Source organism: Amia ocellicauda, chromosome 22 (genome assembly GCF_036373705.1).
Source record: "Amia ocellicauda isolate fAmiCal2 chromosome 22, fAmiCal2.hap1, whole genome shotgun sequence".
NCBI lineage: Eukaryota > Metazoa > Chordata > Actinopteri > Amiiformes > Amiidae > Amia > Amia ocellicauda.
This window is the reverse complement of record NC_089871.1, coordinates 5,379,172-5,396,485: the sequence shown is the minus strand read 5'-3', so window position 1 is coordinate 5,396,485 and position 17,314 is coordinate 5,379,172. Positions and strand designations below refer to the sequence as shown.

General features: G+C 44.8%; 3 protein-coding genes across 4 annotated transcripts; 1 reads left to right on the top strand and 2 right to left on the bottom strand.

Moving 5' to 3' along the window:
- Positions 1-817: 817 nt before the first annotated feature.
- On the bottom strand, positions 818-5,039 carry LOC136718508 (taste receptor type 1 member 1-like). Its single transcript, XM_066696264.1, has 6 exons — positions 5,027-5,039; positions 4,459-4,742; positions 3,557-4,303; positions 3,099-3,308; positions 2,407-2,527; positions 818-1,825 (listed from the first exon to the last, which is right to left on the bottom strand). Exons 1-6 carry the CDS (start codon positions 5,037-5,039, stop codon positions 891-893), a joined length of 2,310 nt encoding a protein of 769 aa, XP_066552361.1. The 3' UTR covers positions 818-890.
- Positions 5,040-6,191: 1,152 nt separating this feature from the next.
- Positions 6,192-12,985, bottom strand: ruvbl2 (RuvB-like AAA ATPase 2). 2 transcript variants are annotated; one of them, XM_066695690.1, is made up of 15 exons: positions 12,898-12,985; positions 11,938-11,992; positions 11,377-11,432; positions 11,117-11,258; positions 10,818-10,947; positions 10,404-10,470; positions 9,987-10,093; positions 9,804-9,897; positions 9,466-9,589; positions 9,262-9,356; positions 8,800-8,918; positions 8,563-8,682; positions 8,330-8,459; positions 8,117-8,231; positions 6,192-6,787 (listed from the first exon to the last, which is right to left on the bottom strand). In XM_066695690.1, exons 1-15 carry the CDS (start codon positions 12,907-12,909, stop codon positions 6,765-6,767), a joined length of 1,389 nt encoding a protein of 462 aa, XP_066551787.1. In that variant the 5' UTR covers positions 12,910-12,985; the 3' UTR covers positions 6,192-6,764. The 2 variants fall into 2 exon arrangements, with proteins under 2 accessions (XP_066551787.1, XP_066551788.1); XM_066695691.1 differs by lacking the exon at positions 12,898-12,985 and adding an exon at positions 12,664-12,818.
- A 575-nt stretch (positions 12,986-13,560) lies between these two features.
- LOC136718251 (zinc finger protein ZFP2) lies at positions 13,561-17,314 on the top strand. Its single transcript, XM_066695920.1, has 3 exons — positions 13,561-13,778; positions 14,372-14,952; positions 15,435-17,314. The coding sequence occupies exons 2-3, from the start codon at positions 14,517-14,519 to the stop codon at positions 16,319-16,321; spliced, it is 1,323 nt and encodes a 440-aa protein (XP_066552017.1). The 5' UTR covers positions 13,561-13,778; positions 14,372-14,516; the 3' UTR covers positions 16,322-17,314.

The window sequence follows — 17,314 nt, the reverse complement described above, 5'->3', positions numbered from 1 at the left end:
TGTGGACAACATCTGGGGGACAGATTTCACCTAGGTACGCACACTCGGGTTTCTAAGGTGCCCCTAACCTTGTCCTGAAACGCCGCAGACATTTTAAAAACAGCGAAAGAAGCAGCTTTCTCTTTAGTTCACAAGGTTGCTTCCACTCAGAGGGAAGCCATGTCCTCCCATTACCTCGCAATACAGAGTGCCTCATAAATCACACGGGGTATAAATACACCTGTGCCCGACTCCCACTGCTCTAATAGCTGCACTATTTTAACTGCCGACCTCTGTGTTTGAACGCAGACAAAGGTGCAGCAAAGATGAGTCCGTGGGTTACTGCATATGACAAGTCTGACATCTAGTGGATTCACAGCAGTACTGCAGCTCTGCTTCTGCCTACTGGTCCCCTATACACCTCGACCCACCATATAAGCGAATTCCGATATAATGCGATAAAGCAAAAATGGTTTAGAAAGTGGAAACACAAAGCTGAGCGCATTTACAGTTATAACTTTAGTGCTTGCAGAAAACTGTTTTTTATGCAAAGTTGACAGTTTAAATCCATTGATTACTTTACCCTTTTAAGCTGAATTTTAACCTTTGCTATAAGTACGAACTCCCATCTCCATGTTTTCAACGGGAACCACCCACTGAGAAGTCATGAATGATGGCCATCGCAAAATTGGTGAAAATAAAAATAGTGGCATAGCACAACACAAGACAAACAGAGGCCTTTCACAGAGTTTCATGTGCAGCCTATTGCGACTTTAATTATGTTTAAGAAGAAAGTCTACAAAAGGGAGAAATATTCACTACATTTGGGGGACAAATATACATCTGGGGTAGGAGAAGTAGGAATAGTAATAATGATGATGGCAATAGTAGTAACAATCCATAAATGATCTTCACATACTGCTGATGTTGCGGGTGTAGCTCTGGATGCAGGTCTGGAAATGGGCGGGGGTGTTGTGCTCGGGCTTCAGCAGGATGACGTAGCACTTCGGGGCAAAGTAGCCAAGCAGGATGCCGTACAGGCTGGCCAACACGGAGCCGGCGTTGATGGCCGAGATGTACTTCCCCTTGTAGATCAAGTAGGCGGTCAAGTACAAGATCCAGGAAAAGAAGAAAATGAGCAAGCTGAAGGTGATGCACTTGGCCTCGTTGTAGTTCTTGGGCAGGTCGGTCCCGGCGTAGGAGAAGACGAAGCAGAGGACGCTGAGCAGTGCCACGAACGCGATGACGAAGACGAAGGCGTATGGGTTCCCGATGTCGCACTCGCAGATGATCTGGTCCTTGTAGGATCTGGTGTTGTTGAACGGCTGGGGGGCTTTGGTGCCGATCCAGACGGCGCACAGGAGGGCCTGGAGGCTGGTGATCGTCACGACCGCCAGCCACTGCCCGTGGTTCTTGACCCAGAAGTCGTAGGCTTTGGGCAGCTTGGAGGCCATCTTGAAGATGCACACGATCTGGAAGGAGCGCACAGCCAGGCAGGAGAGGCAGGCAGTGTAAAACACAGCAAACATGGGGTTGCGCAGGATGCACTTCTCCCACCGGGGCTGCTCAAAGTAGAAGAAGATGCTGAGACCGGACAAGCTCAGGCAGCCCAGCATGAAGAAGCACATGTTCCCCCCCGCGGACTTCACCACCGGAGTGTTGCAGTGCAGGGCGAAGACGAGGGCCACGGCCCCCGACAGAGTGAACAGCGTCCCCGCGGACATCAAGACCAGGACAGACAGGGTCTCGCCGTAATGAAGGTACTCCACGGTCCGCTTGTTACACGACGTGCTCCCGGGGTCGGCCCACTCATCCTCTCGGCACTCCTTGCAGGTGTAGGGGTCGGCTGTAAAGCAGGAAGCCAATCAGAAAAGTGGGATGGGGTTAGGAAGATTATCAAAAGAACGCAGGGGAATGATAGTGTAGCTTTTACTATAACAGTCAGATACGTTAGACTTGGGCTACCCCCTAGAAAAACTAATCCAGATTAGCAGGGACACACGGACCCGGGGACACAAATGGAAACTGGCATTCAAAACAGAAAACAGGAGTCACTTCTTCACATAGAGAGGCGTCACAATCTGAACAAACTCCCCAGCGATGTGGCTGAAGAGACAATTTGGGAACGTTTAAAAACACACTGGATAGGATCCTTGGATCACTTAGTTATTAATGGACACCAAACGAGCACAATGGGGCGAATGGCCTCCTCTCGATTCGACACTTTCTAATGTTCTTATGTTTCTTATGTATAGAGGGGCTCAGCAGGAAAAAAAAATAGCAGGACCACCTTCCACAAAATGAATTTGCAGCACGATGTTCATGCCCATCCCGACAGCAGCTAAGTGGCTACAGCAAGTCAGGAAACAGGTGTCGGGGTCCTTCACCCCCTAGGAAAAGTCATGGACACAATAAAACCTGACACACCTGTGATATTGAGGTACGTCCCATTAGCGCAGATCTCGCAGTCGAAGCAGCACTGGTGAACTCCAGCTGTTTTCCTCCTGTAGCCTGTCTTGCATTCCACCGAACACACGGATATGGGGACCTGCAACAAAGGGGCCACTCGGGTAGAAAAGAGACCCTCAAGCTCTCAGGTACTGCCTGGGAAAGCTTTCTGAATCTGCTCAGCGTGTAGGAAATCACCCCATTTACTAAACTGTTATCTCCAGAAAAACTGGACTATATCAGACCTCCGACCTAACCGCATTTGATAAATAATAAACCTAGTACTTGAATGCAAGTGTCTGTTGTCCAAGTTAGATGTTGTTTTCCTTTTTTAATCAGTACAAAATCACATTCAGGTAACTGTCAGGACAAAACTCTGGCTAATGTAAATATGCAATAGGCGGAGTTAGAAGGCTGATGTAAAACTAAAGGAAAACTATTCTCTATGTTGTTCGAATTTTCTATGAAGCTTGCATGATCTAGTCTGCCTCAAGCACCGCGGAGCAAATAATAGGAGATATTCGGTGTAGTAAAGATATTTGCTGTTCATGCATCCAAAATACAAATCTAAAACCTGATATAAATGTTTTGTAGTTCAGTTCAAAAGAAAAGCATCTCTCAGTGATGCTGTTTGCAAAGACTAAATCAGCAACTCGTGTCTGCACCCTTACCGTTCCATTGGTGTGCCAGCGAATGAGCTTTTCATCCAGAATGAAAGGATTCTGCGGATCTGCTGAATATGAACCGATCGTCTTGTATAATTGAGGCATGCTCTTGTCCCACACCACTATCTCGTAGTTGGGGGGCGGGTCTCCATTTTCGTCAAACTGCACCGTGTAATTGAGCAGGTCGAACTTGACTGTTTTCAGTTGTGAAAAGATCTGCGGTCAGAAAAAAGGAAAGAGGTAATCACACACAGACATATTTTGTTAAATACCCTGGACTGTAGTCCTTTCCAGTTTGCAGCAGGTGTATCACAGGAAACAGATTTAAAGGAACAGCCTAAAACCAATGTCTGAGCAGTATGTTATAGTGTTTAAACAAATTATTGAAAAACAGCCCCTTTTTGGATAAACTATGGTCAGTTACAAACAATCTATTGTGGAAAAACATGGCGGCACAGACTTACCATGTAGGGAAGAACTTGCCCAGACCTCTGGCATCCATTGTTGTCACATCCCAGCAACGAGTGCACAGAATGGGCAAATGCATAGACAGCTGAGTAAATGCTGAAACTGTACATGGGGTCTTCTGCCGCAATGTCTTCGGGGTTTGCTTTAGAGCAGAGCAGGCATTCTTGGTTACATCTTTCTCGGTCCTCCTGTGCCACGTTTATACACGCCACCCGAGAGCTCTGCGCCATGGATCGCAGGACAAACTCCCTGAAGCCGGGCAGAGGAACGATGGTGATGGTTATCCCTATGACCGTGCCGATTGTCTGGATTTTGGAATCCATGAGCAGCTGTCGGTTTAAAGACCAGGTCTCGCTGCCGATCCAAACTTTACCCGAAACGTTGTGAGCGATGGCTGCTTGGATGAAAGAGACGGCGGATTCCGTACTGGCAAACACCACGATCGTGTTGATCCTTAAGAAGGTGATGTTGGAAAACAGGTTGGTCACAGCGGCTGGCTCCTGCGGGATTATAGCCTCGTACGCCACGCAGATGCCAAACGAGTCCACCTGCTGCTTCAGAGCCTGCAGGCCGTCGTTGCTGTAGTCGTTGCCGTCGCCGATCAGCGCGACCCAGTTCCACTTGAACTTCTGCAAAACCCGCAGGATGGCTTGCACTTGGTGTTTGTCACTGGGGATGGTGCGGAAATGCGAGGGGTAGAGGTTTCTGGTGCTCAACCGAATGCTTGACGCCCCGTGACTGAGCTGTGCAGTACAAACACAAATATATAATCAGTATGGTCTTTATTCCGCTTTGGACAACAACTGACACCAATTTGAAGATCATAAATGCACAACGCGTATCAATTCAGAAACAAGAGCAGACGCCCAGCCCACAAAAACATACAAATTGTGTTTACCACAGGGAGGAGGTAGGGCGCGAAGATCGGCGTGAACACCAGGTTCTTGGAGCTGACAGATGTGCCGATTACAGCCTCCACTTTGGGCTGGTAGTCGATGTAATATCTCGGCACTTGCACAGATCCGGTGGAGCGCACGGAAATGTAGTCGATGATTGCCTCAAGGTTGAGGAAGTTAGAGCAATAATCAAAAACCTCGTAGCCTAAAAACACACCGGGGAGGAGGCTGGTGGAGTTGTTGATCTCCTCCACGGCAAACCTGAGGACCTGCAGTTCTTGATAGCCTGAAGGAGAAAACTCATATCTACAGGAAGTAAAGTATAGATTTAATGTTGGAGTGTTTACATTTATTTACTTGATACGTATCTAAAAATGCATTTTAGACAAATACTTACTAAACTGGTAGCAAATTTGTCTGAGGGTTTGTTATGCTGTTTATTATTGGTTGAAGGCTGCTTTGCAACATAAGTTATCAGGAGATAATGTTTAATTTCCTCCTAATGAGAGTGGAGGGTCAGTTAGTGTTGTTTCAACTACTAAAACTGATTATACAAAATGCGCATCTCACTTAACCTTAACATTCCTCTGGCAAATAGTCTCATTGTATGACACACTATAGCACGGCTTTATAAAGCCCTGGAAGGTAATATTCCTTTTGTTAGTAGTATGCATCGACTTTTAGACTGGGTTAATCAATTATGAGCAATTATTTAAAATAGTATTTTCCTCTTGAAGTTAATACGTTTTTATATGAAAAGGCAAAAGTATCCACATAAAATGTCCATTTGCCAGCTAAAAGTATTAAATATTAAAAGAAAATTATCCACGTTACAATTACATTTTTGCTAGGACCAGTTCCCCTAATAATTTGAAAAAAAAAATATATATATATCAAACATGACACTTCTTAGGGGATGCACAATTATTGCAGTATACTTACTGGTGGCATTGCAGTACTTCTGGCCTGTTGTACGCAGTGTTAATGCGAGCAACATGGATTTGAAACAGTGCTCCCAAAGTGTAATTCCCACATAAACTGAAATCTGACGCCCCGCACACTTCTCTGGCGTTCACCGTCAGCCCACACACGGCTACAAGACACAGGAGCAGCGCCAAACACTGTGTTGCTGTGACTGATCTCTCAAGTTCACCCATTTTCTTCTATATTTTTTTTCCTGAAACGCTCAGCTGCCAGCCCTGGCAAGTTGATCTCTGATGTTGTTCTTACTGCTGGGATTTAAACTCAGCACTGCCGCTGTCAATTATGTTTCTGACCACCTGGTTTGACTTTTCCCTGGGACTTTAAAAAGAAACATACTGGCGTCGCAGGAGGCTACTGGCCCAGGTGATTTGTAATTCTGCGGTAGAGGATACAGCTCATTATCACAGTAATCAAATCATCAGCGCAGGTGCTCATGAACATGTGGTTAAGCTTTGTATTTGCAAATGTAAACCATGCAAAATACGGAAGAGACAACAATAAAGAGCCTTGTTTTTCAGTAACAGGGGTCAGTCGTTCACAGCACACACTCCATCACGCACGGATCTGGGATTTATACTGTCAAATATATTTTGTATATATAAGTTATTGAAACAATTATTCATTTTTTTTTTTTTTTATTTAAACCTTGCAGTACTATTTTAACTTCACTGTCAGAATATTTGGAAGGGAACATGCACATGATACAGCAGCTACGGGGGCCAAAATACAACCTCCTTTCACACAGGGCATGTTGATGTAATTCACTCTTTATTTTAACAGAATATTCACAGCTAAAATGTGTAAGGAAATCTCTAAATCAAGTACAGCCAAGAACTGCCACAAATCAAAGATTGCCAGTATGTCAGGGTGTAAAGTAGGGGTTTTGGGAGAAAAACAAAATGCATACAGAGCAAAACACAAACCGAAGGCACATGGAATCTGGTTCACAAGGATGGATGTCTCCGTTATATAAGCATAGCTTTGTATGAAACCTTGGACACATTTATGACTGGCCTTACAATTAAATGTCTTGTTACAGTGACTAAAAATTCAGAACCAAAATCAATGGTGGAACAGCAAACTAACTGGAGGAAATAGCTGTGTTTCTAGAAGAATATCTAAGACATCCAGTGCTTGTACATGAAAGGAAGCTGCAGCCACGTTTTGCAGGAGAGTGGAGTTTCATTTTATGTTGAAAGGGACAGTAACTCACACAGGGGAGTTTTATTACATATAAACAGGTCAAATCTTAGAACACTGCCTTCAGAAAAGAAAAATGTGAACGATAAAAAAAATAGATATATTGTCAGGTAAATCCACTTCATTAGGAGGTGTCCATCTGTCCTTCTGTAAAACAAAAAAAAATCCACATTTAAATCCAAGATGCTCTCCGAGCTTCTGCAAGAAAACTACTTCAGCTCGTTTCCCGTATCTCTGCAGCTTCCCCCGCATCACCATTAGCACCAACTAGGGCTGTGCGATATGACGATATATATTGTATGGCGATAGAAAAACCTCTATCGTTTCATATTATGCTATATCGTTTATATCGTGGTGTCGCAAATTGCAATCTTTACGGCAGTATTTTCCGTCATTAGGAGGTTTTGCGTTCTTCCCGGTTCATCCACACGTCGGATGCGGCAAGAACTGTGCATCAGAAACACAGACAAACATGGAGGAGAGACAACTGACAAACAATAACCAACATAACCAAGAGATCCTGTAATGCACAAGCGCACACGGTCCGCCCCGCTCTCGTCGCCGGGATAAACTCGATCTGCAAGCACCCCCACCCCCGCTAATTTAGATTATATAATTTGTATAAAATTAATAATAACGTTTGTTTGCATTTTAATAAATCAGAAAGCAATGCAAACACATGCAGAAAGTATAATTTTATTTTTATTAAGATGGTGAAGTGGTTCAACAGTTGTTGTATTATTATTATTATTATTATTACTATTATTATAACTATTTTGTATTAACAACGTGCTGTATTTGTAAGTAGAATCGAAACGCGACAGTCAGAAAGAAATGTCTCTGTCTAGCAGATGTTAAAGCGCCACTATAAACCCGGTTGTGGTAAATCTTCCTGAATCTGTACCTTTTACAGCACATGTGTTGCGTGATCACTATTACTTGTGTTATTGTTGTTATGTGACAGTAAATCATACTGTGTATATTTATATTTGTGCTCTGAGGAAGATAAGTCGAAACGCGTAACCATTATGATGTTCACTTTTTCTCTAATAAATAATTTGAGACATCGGTAAATGTGGACTGTTTTTAGACGGGAGCTGCTGTCCTTCCTTCCTTGACCGGATAATTGTTCTATATAAAATCCCTGGGATAAGGCACCCCGCATTAAAGAATTATTAAAACTATTGTAACGCCAGCTATTTTTAAACTTGTATATATATATCCCATAACAACATAACATAATGTGTTGCATTCTGCAAATATTTACCATGACAGCCTGCATGTAGTATTTGTTAGTTTTGCTTACTGGAGGATTAACGAAATACTCGTAGTTTGAATTTCTTTGGTCTTATTTTGTGGCTTGATTGGATAAAAACAAGAAATATCGAGATATATATTGTGTATCGCCACAAACTTCTAAAAATATCGAGATGTTAGTCATATCGCCCAGCCCTAGCACCAACGCGATCAACTCACGTGTCTCATTGAAGAGGTAGGAGTCCTGATATTCTTTCATATACTGGGAGGAGCGGGACTCGTCCAGAAAGAGAGAGTACACTCGTTTAATGTCCTCCACCTGCACCTCTGTGCCCTGAAAAACGGAGAGAGGGGAGATTAGTGTGGGGCACAGACTTGGATGTCCGTGTCTGACAGGAGAGACGGAGAGAAGACTGATATCGCTGTACAGACCCTGCGCTTGCGGCACACGAGCCCGGCGGTGCTGATCAGCTGGATGGCGTAACGCAGGGACGTCTCCAGGCCGATGCGGGTCAGGACCGTGTGGGCCTCTTCGCTGAGCTCCACGTCCTCCTCCTCGCACCTGGGACACACGGAGGCCATCGATAAAAAACACTTTTCGGTCCACACACAAGTCACACAGCTCTCCTCGTTGAGTTTGCTGGTTTTTTCAACCAGGGTCTCACCGGATCTTGAGGATCTGGCGGGTCTCCTTCTCGGTATAGGGGGATGTGGCGATGATGAGCAGGCGGTCCAGCAGGTCCAGAGGGATGCCGTGGGGACTCTGGTAGTTCGTGCCGCGGATTCTGATGACATTAAGGGAAAACAGAGGCTCTGCAATCAGCGTCGGTTGTCGTTTTATTGTTTTAAGACATCCAAATCAGTGATTAGTACCGTTCATTGGCAGAAGCGGTGGGGAGTACCTGGTGATGCCGCGGTTGGTGGCCATGATGAGGACGGGGGACATGTCGCTCTCCAGGGCCCGGTTCAGGAAGGAGAAGCACTCCATGTCCAGCATGTGCACCTCGTCGATGAACAGCACCTGCAGGGGAAGACGCTGGCTCAGGACACCCATATTCAGGCCCAACACACCGCATGACTCGCTGTAACCCGATGGCCGACGACACAAATCGTGTGGCGTCGGTTTCCCTGGTTTTGCATCAAATTGTTTTGCTCCGGCGTGCTGCGGAGAGGAAGAACCCGGCCCCACCCGGCCTCCGAAGCCGAGGCTCATGGGTAGGACAGGGTGAGGAGCGTCTATGCTCTTGAAAAGTGGTTTCAACCTGCCTCATTAAATTCGGTTTATGTTAATCATCACCACAGCAGCGGATATTGGTCCCAGATACCAAACAGAAGTGTAGAAACTCAACAGAATGCCCACTAACCCCAGGTATGATCTCAGCCTTGCCCTCCTCTCTCCATTCGGACACCTTTGCGTTGATCTGCTCTCGGACCTCCGACTTAATCTCCCCTGTGTCACCTATCAGAACAACACACAAGGTCACGTCAGCGCGAACAGCAGATGCGATCGAATGAAAGCGAGAGGATAAGGAGAGAGAGAAGAAGGGGGCGTCGAAGGAGCGTCTGACCCGAGAAAAGCGCCAGGAAGCCCTGCGTTCGGCTGTTGATGACGTCGATTTCGTGCAGAGACACCGTGTGGACGACCTCCTTGCGCTTCTGTAGCTCTCCCTCCGGACACTGGACGAACTGCGTCTGAAATGGACAAAACACTCCAGAGTGTGAGGGGAGTCCAGGAGTACATATCACGTAGTTTGTGAGAGTCTTTGATCTCATGAATTCTAGAATTGAAATGCCTCAAGAGACTTCTTTGCACTTCAAGATCAGAGAACTACAGTAAAGGTCGTCAAAGCGTCCAAAGAAAGAAAGCAGACCGGACGAGAGCAAGTTGGGCGGAGGACAGGGGTACCTGCGCTCCCATGGCGTCATAGTCTCGGGCTCTCGTGAAGGAGCGTCCCAGCTTGCTGATTTTGCCTGTGGCTTTATCGATGGTGATGACGTCCCTGTGAATGGGACAGAGCACTGGTTAAGAGCAGCTCCAGCAGAACCGGTACAGTGAGGTCTATGGAAAGTGAAGGACGGCGCATCTTACCCTGCCTGGACACGTTCCTTACTCAGGCTCTCGATCATTTTGGTCCCCAGGTCATAGATTGTCTCCATTTCGGTTGTTTTCAGTGTCAGTTTGCCCACCTTGGAACCCTGAGCAACAGACAGAGAAACAAGGTTAATGTAATATAAAAGACAGAAATCTTGAGTTTGGGTTTCTAAGGATATTGAACAAAGTTAAAAACATTCTGTATGGCATCAATAAACATGTTGAAATCTGCACTTCCAGCATCTAAAAAAAAAGATATTCAGATGAAATTGTGGCTTTCGTTTTTGGTTCTTCTTTAGTATGTAAACAGTAGCAATGTTTAGCTTATTGTTTTGACAGGCTTAAGTTAAAGGTGACAGACAGGGCTAAAGAGGAGAAAAGACGACACACACAGACAGACACAAGAGAACTCACCGTGCCCGTCGCCGGCCTGTCGATCTGAATTTCCACAACCTCTCCCTCGATGATCTCCGTCTCCTCTCTGCAGGGTCAAAGCAGGGACACAATGAGAGTCAAATCCACAACAATTACAGCTCTTTCTAGTGTGGATTATTTTTTTGGGAACCAACGCGTTACCTCAGTTGAACTTGAGTAAGATTTACCGAGATTCAAAATCTGAAGGAATGAAACTCAGACAGTCCCACTTTACATACCATATAAAAAAAGCAGAGAGCAAATTTACTAAAAGTAGACAAGAATAATTCAATTAAAATAGCCTGATTGACTTCCATTTCTTTCCATTGTAAATTGTACGTCCCCCTGCATTTTCCTCCTTTCGTTCTTCCGTTTCCCATGCAACTACCTCTTCCCCCAGATGAGCGCACTCACTTGATTCGAACTCCAATGGCTTTCCGGAAGGACTGGCTCAGGGCCTCCGTTTTGCTCATCTCCAGAGAGTAGATCTCACTTCCTGCAAGGGCTGTGAAAGGGGTGTCTGGACCCAGAGACTGGGCGATACCTGAGGAGATGCAGGGGTTCAAATGTTACCAGAACACCGAGAGGACCGACAAAATTCTGTTCAAGCAAACTCTCATCAACTAAAACAACATGTTCATATTTAATGGCAAATCAAGGTCAATTCACATTTAGTAGCTCCATCACAGCCAATAATAAGAGGAGGAAGGTACCCATAGCGATCGCTGTTTTGCCTGTCCCGGGCTGCCCAGCGATGAGAACGGCTCGTCCGGCGATGTGTCCTTCCTTAATCATCTCCAGGATCAAGCCGGCAGCTCGGCGCGAAGCTAACTGCCCCACCATCCCCTGTGACACCTGGGAGGGATTTTAATGCAAAATTAGTATTCAGTCACATCAGTGTAACAATATGACAAAACAACACAATAAGGCCGCTTTGTTTTTTTTCTTTCAACTTAATAATTTAGAAGTTTACCTGTCGAGGCTCCAGAGCATCATCCAAGCCCAGGCCTCGGATGTGAGAGTGCGCGCCTGGAGGAGAGAGAGAAAACAATCACACAATGGCACGACCTTCACTTTTCATTCCATATTAATTCAGTTATATATCAATCCTGACTGGTAGCCCAACAGTGTTGTTTTGGCCAGAAGAACTTCTATGTCAACATGTCTTTAATACATGCAATAGATAATTTCATGAAAGACAAAATTAATGTGAAGAAAAAGAGACAGCAGTGTTTGTGTTCACGTATGATATACAATAGTCCTAAGGCCATGCCATGTGTTGTACGAGGCGCCACAGAAGGTTTTCCATTGCTTCACAACCAACAGAATCGCAGTAACATCATACCACCCTATGGGACAGGCCAATGTGTCGGACATGACACGTCTGAACATCAAATAGAATCTTCTAATGCAATACAAACGGCATTAACGAGCTTAATAGAAAACAAAAATGGCTTGAACAAGAATAATACTTTTAAATGCATTCACATTATTGCAGTTTGTTTTTCAGGTTTTGGCAAAATGCTTCACCCACCGATTCTCTCTATCCTGGTGATGTCCCTCACCTCGGGAACCTTTGTGGTTGCCATCTGCGTGAAGGAAATGGCATTAAAATGAAATCTTCAAGACGACATTATTTTATAAAAAGCCACCTACAAAGGGATGAGCATTATTGTTTAGCACAATACACATTTACTGGAACATAACAGTGAAAACCTTTTATTTGTTTATTTATTTATTGGGGGGGGGGGTATTGGAACACTGTATTAACATCGTGGTTTTATTTCTTAATTCAACAGCATTAACATTAGAAACAGTGCTCAAAAGTGTGAGTCTAATAATTACAGTTAAATAATAATTACATGTTTATCGCAGGTACAATTGCACATATAATTGCACAGGTTTGGTGTGCAATCTGAAGTGCACGCTGTTGCCCTGGTGATCAGGCTTGCCCGGCCGTTGCTGTCAACAGCGCGACGCAAACAGCGCTGCCGTACAGGAATGGCGCTATATATCCGACCTAATACAGCTATATAACTAAATATAGTCCTTTCAATAATAAAAAAAAGACAAAATACACACAAATAACATCCCCTGACCCCCCCAGGCGCAATCGCACCGGTAACAATATGAGAAATAGGGTACAGTGGTTGGATTCCTCCCCCCGGTTTGTAAAGATCAACAAACTTCATGAAAAACATACAAACTGACATTAGATTTAATTAAATACATACAGTAACATTTAATATGCTAGAATTACCTTATATTTCAATTAATAGTTGTATTAGGTTGCTATTTTTGCGGCGCCTCTACTGCCGTACAACCATTCAATCTGACTACTTCCACAACTTCTCTCTCTGATCCCTTGTTTAGGAAATCAACTGAGAAAGTGAAAAGGTGCATCTCTGTGGTCAATCTAACGTCTAATTTATAACAGCAGTGAAACAGATGTAGGTTGTATTTTTAAAACCACGCATCACAGCGTGTTCCTCACCTGCGCAGCCATCTTTTCCAAAAGGCGGCCGTTTCTAGGAGTCCGGAGAGCAAATGGCGCCGAGTGGGAAACAATCGCACTGTGTGCAACTGAGTAACTGTTCCGACAGAGCTGTCAACAGTAAATACTGGGTTTGATGGTTCCACCTGTTTTCCACTATTTTGTTCTATTCCAGCTTTAATCCTCAAAACTAAAACACTACTAGGAAAATATAGTTAGTAGATCATTGTATTCAATTAACAATTTTACAAGGTGTAGCACCTAATATAATAATACATATAGTTCAGTTGAGTTGGTGTGCTCTGTAACACATTAATACATACAGTAAAAAAAGACAAATACGTAGCCTTTTCTATATTATATTTAGTCATTTATTTGTTTATTTACAACAAATTGGCTTTCAGTGTCAAAGTATTCTATTTAAGCTGGCGTGACAAGACCATAATAGTGATTTTAAATATGTAACAATATACACGAATAAACAACTAATTCCAGCATCGGATTAGTCATTTAGACCTTTGCTATACAGGATACTACATGAATGGAATTGTGTACACACTTTTTAAAATACTGTAATAATGTAATAATCCTACATAAATTATAGTAGATTTAAGCGTGAGAACAGTGGGCGTAACTCACTCTAAACGCCACGCCCCCCGACGATGACGTCAGAGCGTTGCCATATCCTGCAACCCTCTCTGTCAGTGAGTTATTATGCATCCATAAGTTCAATTCCGATATTAGCAGTATTGATTTATTTCTGTTTGTGTCGATTTTACAGCCGATCAACACTGGCGCAAACTGCCGCTGCTCGAGTGCATGCGTCCAGGAGCTCATCTGTGCAGAGAGCCTCCTCTGACAGAAACAGAAAGAGTCTGCATGTAAGTTTTGCCAAGGGTTTCTGATGCTTGCTGGCACCCGTGTGTCTATTTAAGTGCCACTTCCCAGTGATCACTAAGCGGGGCTACACACTGCTGCACTGATGCAGACATTGATTCATTCCTGCAAGGCCGGCTGAGACCCCGAACTCGATTAGATACCGTCCCGAAACGAGCTTTCAATACAGAACAGACACAATGCACCAACTGAGATCAGTTAACGTGACCTTGCTGTACAAGAACACACTGGTATTTGGTCATTTAATTACTGCAAACAGTGGCAGTTGTGTCATGTTTAAGTGTTTGCATGCAATTACCCAGAGTGTCTAGATTTGCATTATACAAATATTGTTAACGTTATCAATCGCAGTAGATCGTATTTGTGTGTAATATGGAGCCTCAAGCAATACCTGGCATGTTCTGATGTCTAAATGTATACTAAGGAATTGTATTCGATTTAACCAATTAAAGCCATGTTCAGATTTATTCCTGGCATCACCTGCATGAGCAAAGTTGTGCACAAAACTGAGTTATACGTCATAACCTCGTCCTTTAAAGCAATATGAGCGCAGCTTCTCCCATTTTGTATTATACAGGAACGGGACAAGGATGTGTTGCAGGCTAAACCAATCACACACATGGATTAGTAAGCAAGTCTTAGTGGTCTGAGAAGTTGGCATCTCCTTTTTTGCCTACAAGCACAAATCCAGCATTGAAATCTCAATTGAAAGCTTGGTCCAGATGGCAGAACAAGGACCGCTCTGCATTGAGAACATTGGAGAGCTAGGGTCTTACATGGAGACGGTTTCTGTCCGCATTAAAGAGGAGCATGATATCGTCTGTGTCACGGTGACAGATTCCGACCAAGATTCAATGGATGCTGCGGAACAATTGGCCGAGTTTGAACTCGAACCTGTAGTCGTCCAAGAACATGATTCCGAAGACTGTATTAACGTGCGTAAGAACACGGATAAAGATTCCACGGAGGAATGTCAGACTGCTTGGGTTAGCTATACGTATGGTGGAGAACGGACAGAAGTGAAGTCCATTCAGAGGAAGATTAACCTCTCCAGACCTTTGGATGTTGAGGAGCACGTGTCTAGGATCATTCACCCAGAAGCAGAAAGATCTGAAGAGGACTTGGCTGCAACTGGAGAAGAAGGAGCCGGCAAGAAATGTGAGTCCCAAAAAGCACCATTTCCTTCATTTATGAGATCAAACTACCCAGTCACCTGGAAGTTGATATATTGATTTGATTAAAAAAATAATAATAATTAAAAAAAAAACTGATATGTAAGGAAAAGGTTATAGTCCAGGGGTGGCTAACCCTGGTCCTGGAGAGCCGCAGGGTCTACAGGCTTTTGTTCTATCCAGATCGTTAACTGCTTAATTGAACCAATTGTGTGTCTTAATTAGGCAAAATGTCCCTGTGTTCAAGGTATCCAATGATTGGTAATTAAGAGAGACCTGGAAATCCTGCAGGATTGCGGCTCTCCAGGACCAGGATTAGCCACCCCTGTTATAGTCCATCATCAAATGCTATTCTCTCCAGCTCTCCCCCTTGTCCCCCTTGACTTTGTACATGAGTGTCACCTGTTATTCATTCCCAAACTGTCACCAAACCTTTCTTCCTCCTCTTCTTCTGCTTCTCTTCTCCAGGTGTGACCATGGATCTGGACCCGGCGTACTGCCGCTGCCCTCACTGCACCGTGTCTTTCACCGCGGAGCATTACCTCCGAAAGCACATCAAGAGGACCCACCCGGAGGAGCACGTGAAGATTCTGTTGCGGCACAGGAAGCAGAACCCCCTTCCCTCCTGCTCCCAGACGCCACCGTCCAGAAGCCCGAGCGGGGAGGAGGCGGCCAGGAACGCACAGGCCTCGCATGCATGCTCCGAGTGTGGGAAGAGCTTCAGCAGGGTGGACAGCCTCAAAACGCACCGGCGCATTCACACGGGGGAGTGCCCGTTCCGCTGCGACGTGTGCGGCAAGAAGTTCACCGAGTCTCAGAACCTCAAGACGCACCAGCGCATCCACACGGGCGAGAGGCCCTACCGCTGCACAGAGTGTGGCAAGAGCTTCTTCAACTCGGGCGACCTGGTGAAGCACCAGCGCATCCACACGGGCGAGAAGCCGTACCAGTGCTCGGAATGCGGAAAGAGCTTCAGCGAGTCGGGGGCCCTGAAGAAGCACCAGCGCATCCACACGGGGGAGACGCCGTACTGCTGCATGGAATGCGGCAAGAGCTTCAGCATCCTGCAGCACCTGAAGCGGCACCAGCGCACCCACACGGGGGACAAGCCGTACCGCTGCCCCGACTGCGGCAAGAGCTTCAGCGAGTCGGGCCAGCTCAAGATCCACCGGCGCTTCCACACCGGGGAGAGGCCATACCTGTGCGCCGAGTGCGGGAAGAGCTTCTGCCTGTCGGGGGCGCTCAAGACCCACCAGCGCATCCATACGGGGGAGAAGCCCTACCGCTGCATCAAGTGTGGCAAGAGCTTCAGCCAGCTGTCCAATCTGAAAACACACCAACGGGTGCACAGCTGAGCGTCTGCCGGACTCTGAAATGCCCCCCCAGGCGAGGGTGCCGGGCAATGCACAGAACTTGAGATCCGCTACTGAGAACACCTCGGCCTTACAGAGCAGCACTGTCTTGTGTGCCCCGTAGGTAGGATTGTATGGATGGCCGAATGGATAACTTAGCTTCGATGGGTAAAAACATACTGGTGCCGATACATTGTTTTTCATGTAAAAGGTGGCTGCTTTCCTTCAGTTATGGTGGTGCAACAGGCACTCCAGTATAATAATCATATAATATATACCACTCTTTAATTATTAAAAGAAAATCTGAAAGATTAATGAATAGTGCCATGTTCTGCCAATCCAATTATTTCGGGCCACGAGCAAACCGTGCAAATCCAGTTTGCAATTTCTCAAAACAGATTTTTCTATGTATGCAAAAAAAAGGACATCTCACCATATTTTGTATTCTTTAAATAAGAGTATTGTCTGGTGTTCACCCAATTTGGAAGTCTCGGTATGTGTCGATGATTTTTGATGATTTGTGAGTTGAACCATTTACCTATGCAATTTTGTGAGCTGGTACAATTTTGATATTGATTTGCACTTTTTTAAATATTGCTGTGAAGTACTACTATTCTGGATCTTCTATATGGTTATATGAGTGGATGTATATGATTTAAAGACTGCCTTTCTTGTTCTCATTGCTGTTCATAAATCAGAAATGTTGCAGGCTTATAACTGTTTCCAGTAAGATGGTTAGTCTATTAATTGCTTTTTTTCTAGGTGGCATATTTCAAATAATTCACATTTCTTGCAGAACATGGGTCAATTAACACCAGTGTATGTGTACAGTTCCTTGTCAGAAGGTGTTTATGCTTTACTGTGTCTACAGATACAGATCTAGTTCATTACTGCTTCACAATCTGCTGTTAGTGTCAAAAGCTAAACTTGAATCACAAATTGTGGTCCCTGCATGCTACAGAAATATATTCATAATAAAAAGCATTCGAATTTGAA

Coding starts and splice junctions, on each gene's coding strand:
- ruvbl2 (XM_066695690.1), bottom strand. Junction 10,471..10,817: donor GCCATTGGAGTTCGAATCAA/GTGAGTGCGCTC, acceptor TTGACCCTGCAG/AGAGGAGACGGAGATCATCG. Junction 8,232..8,329: donor TCGTGTGCCGCAAGCGCAGG/GTCTGTACAGCG, acceptor TCCGTTTTTCAG/GGCACAGAGGTGCAGGTGGA.
- LOC136718251 (XM_066695920.1), top strand. CDS start 14,517: ATGGCAGAACAAGGACCGCTCTGCATTGAGAACATTGGAGAGCTAGGG. Junction 14,953..15,434: donor AGAAGGAGCCGGCAAGAAAT/GTGAGTCCCAAA, acceptor TCTCTTCTCCAG/GTGTGACCATGGATCTGGAC.
- LOC136718508 (XM_066696264.1), bottom strand. Junction 2,528..3,098: donor GCTGGCACACCAATGGAACG/GTAAGGGTGCAG, acceptor CCTTTGTTGCAG/GTCCCCATATCCGTGTGTTC. Junction 1,826..2,406: donor GACGTACCTCAATATCACAG/GTGTGTCAGGTT, acceptor CCTGCTTTACAG/CCGACCCCTACACCTGCAAG.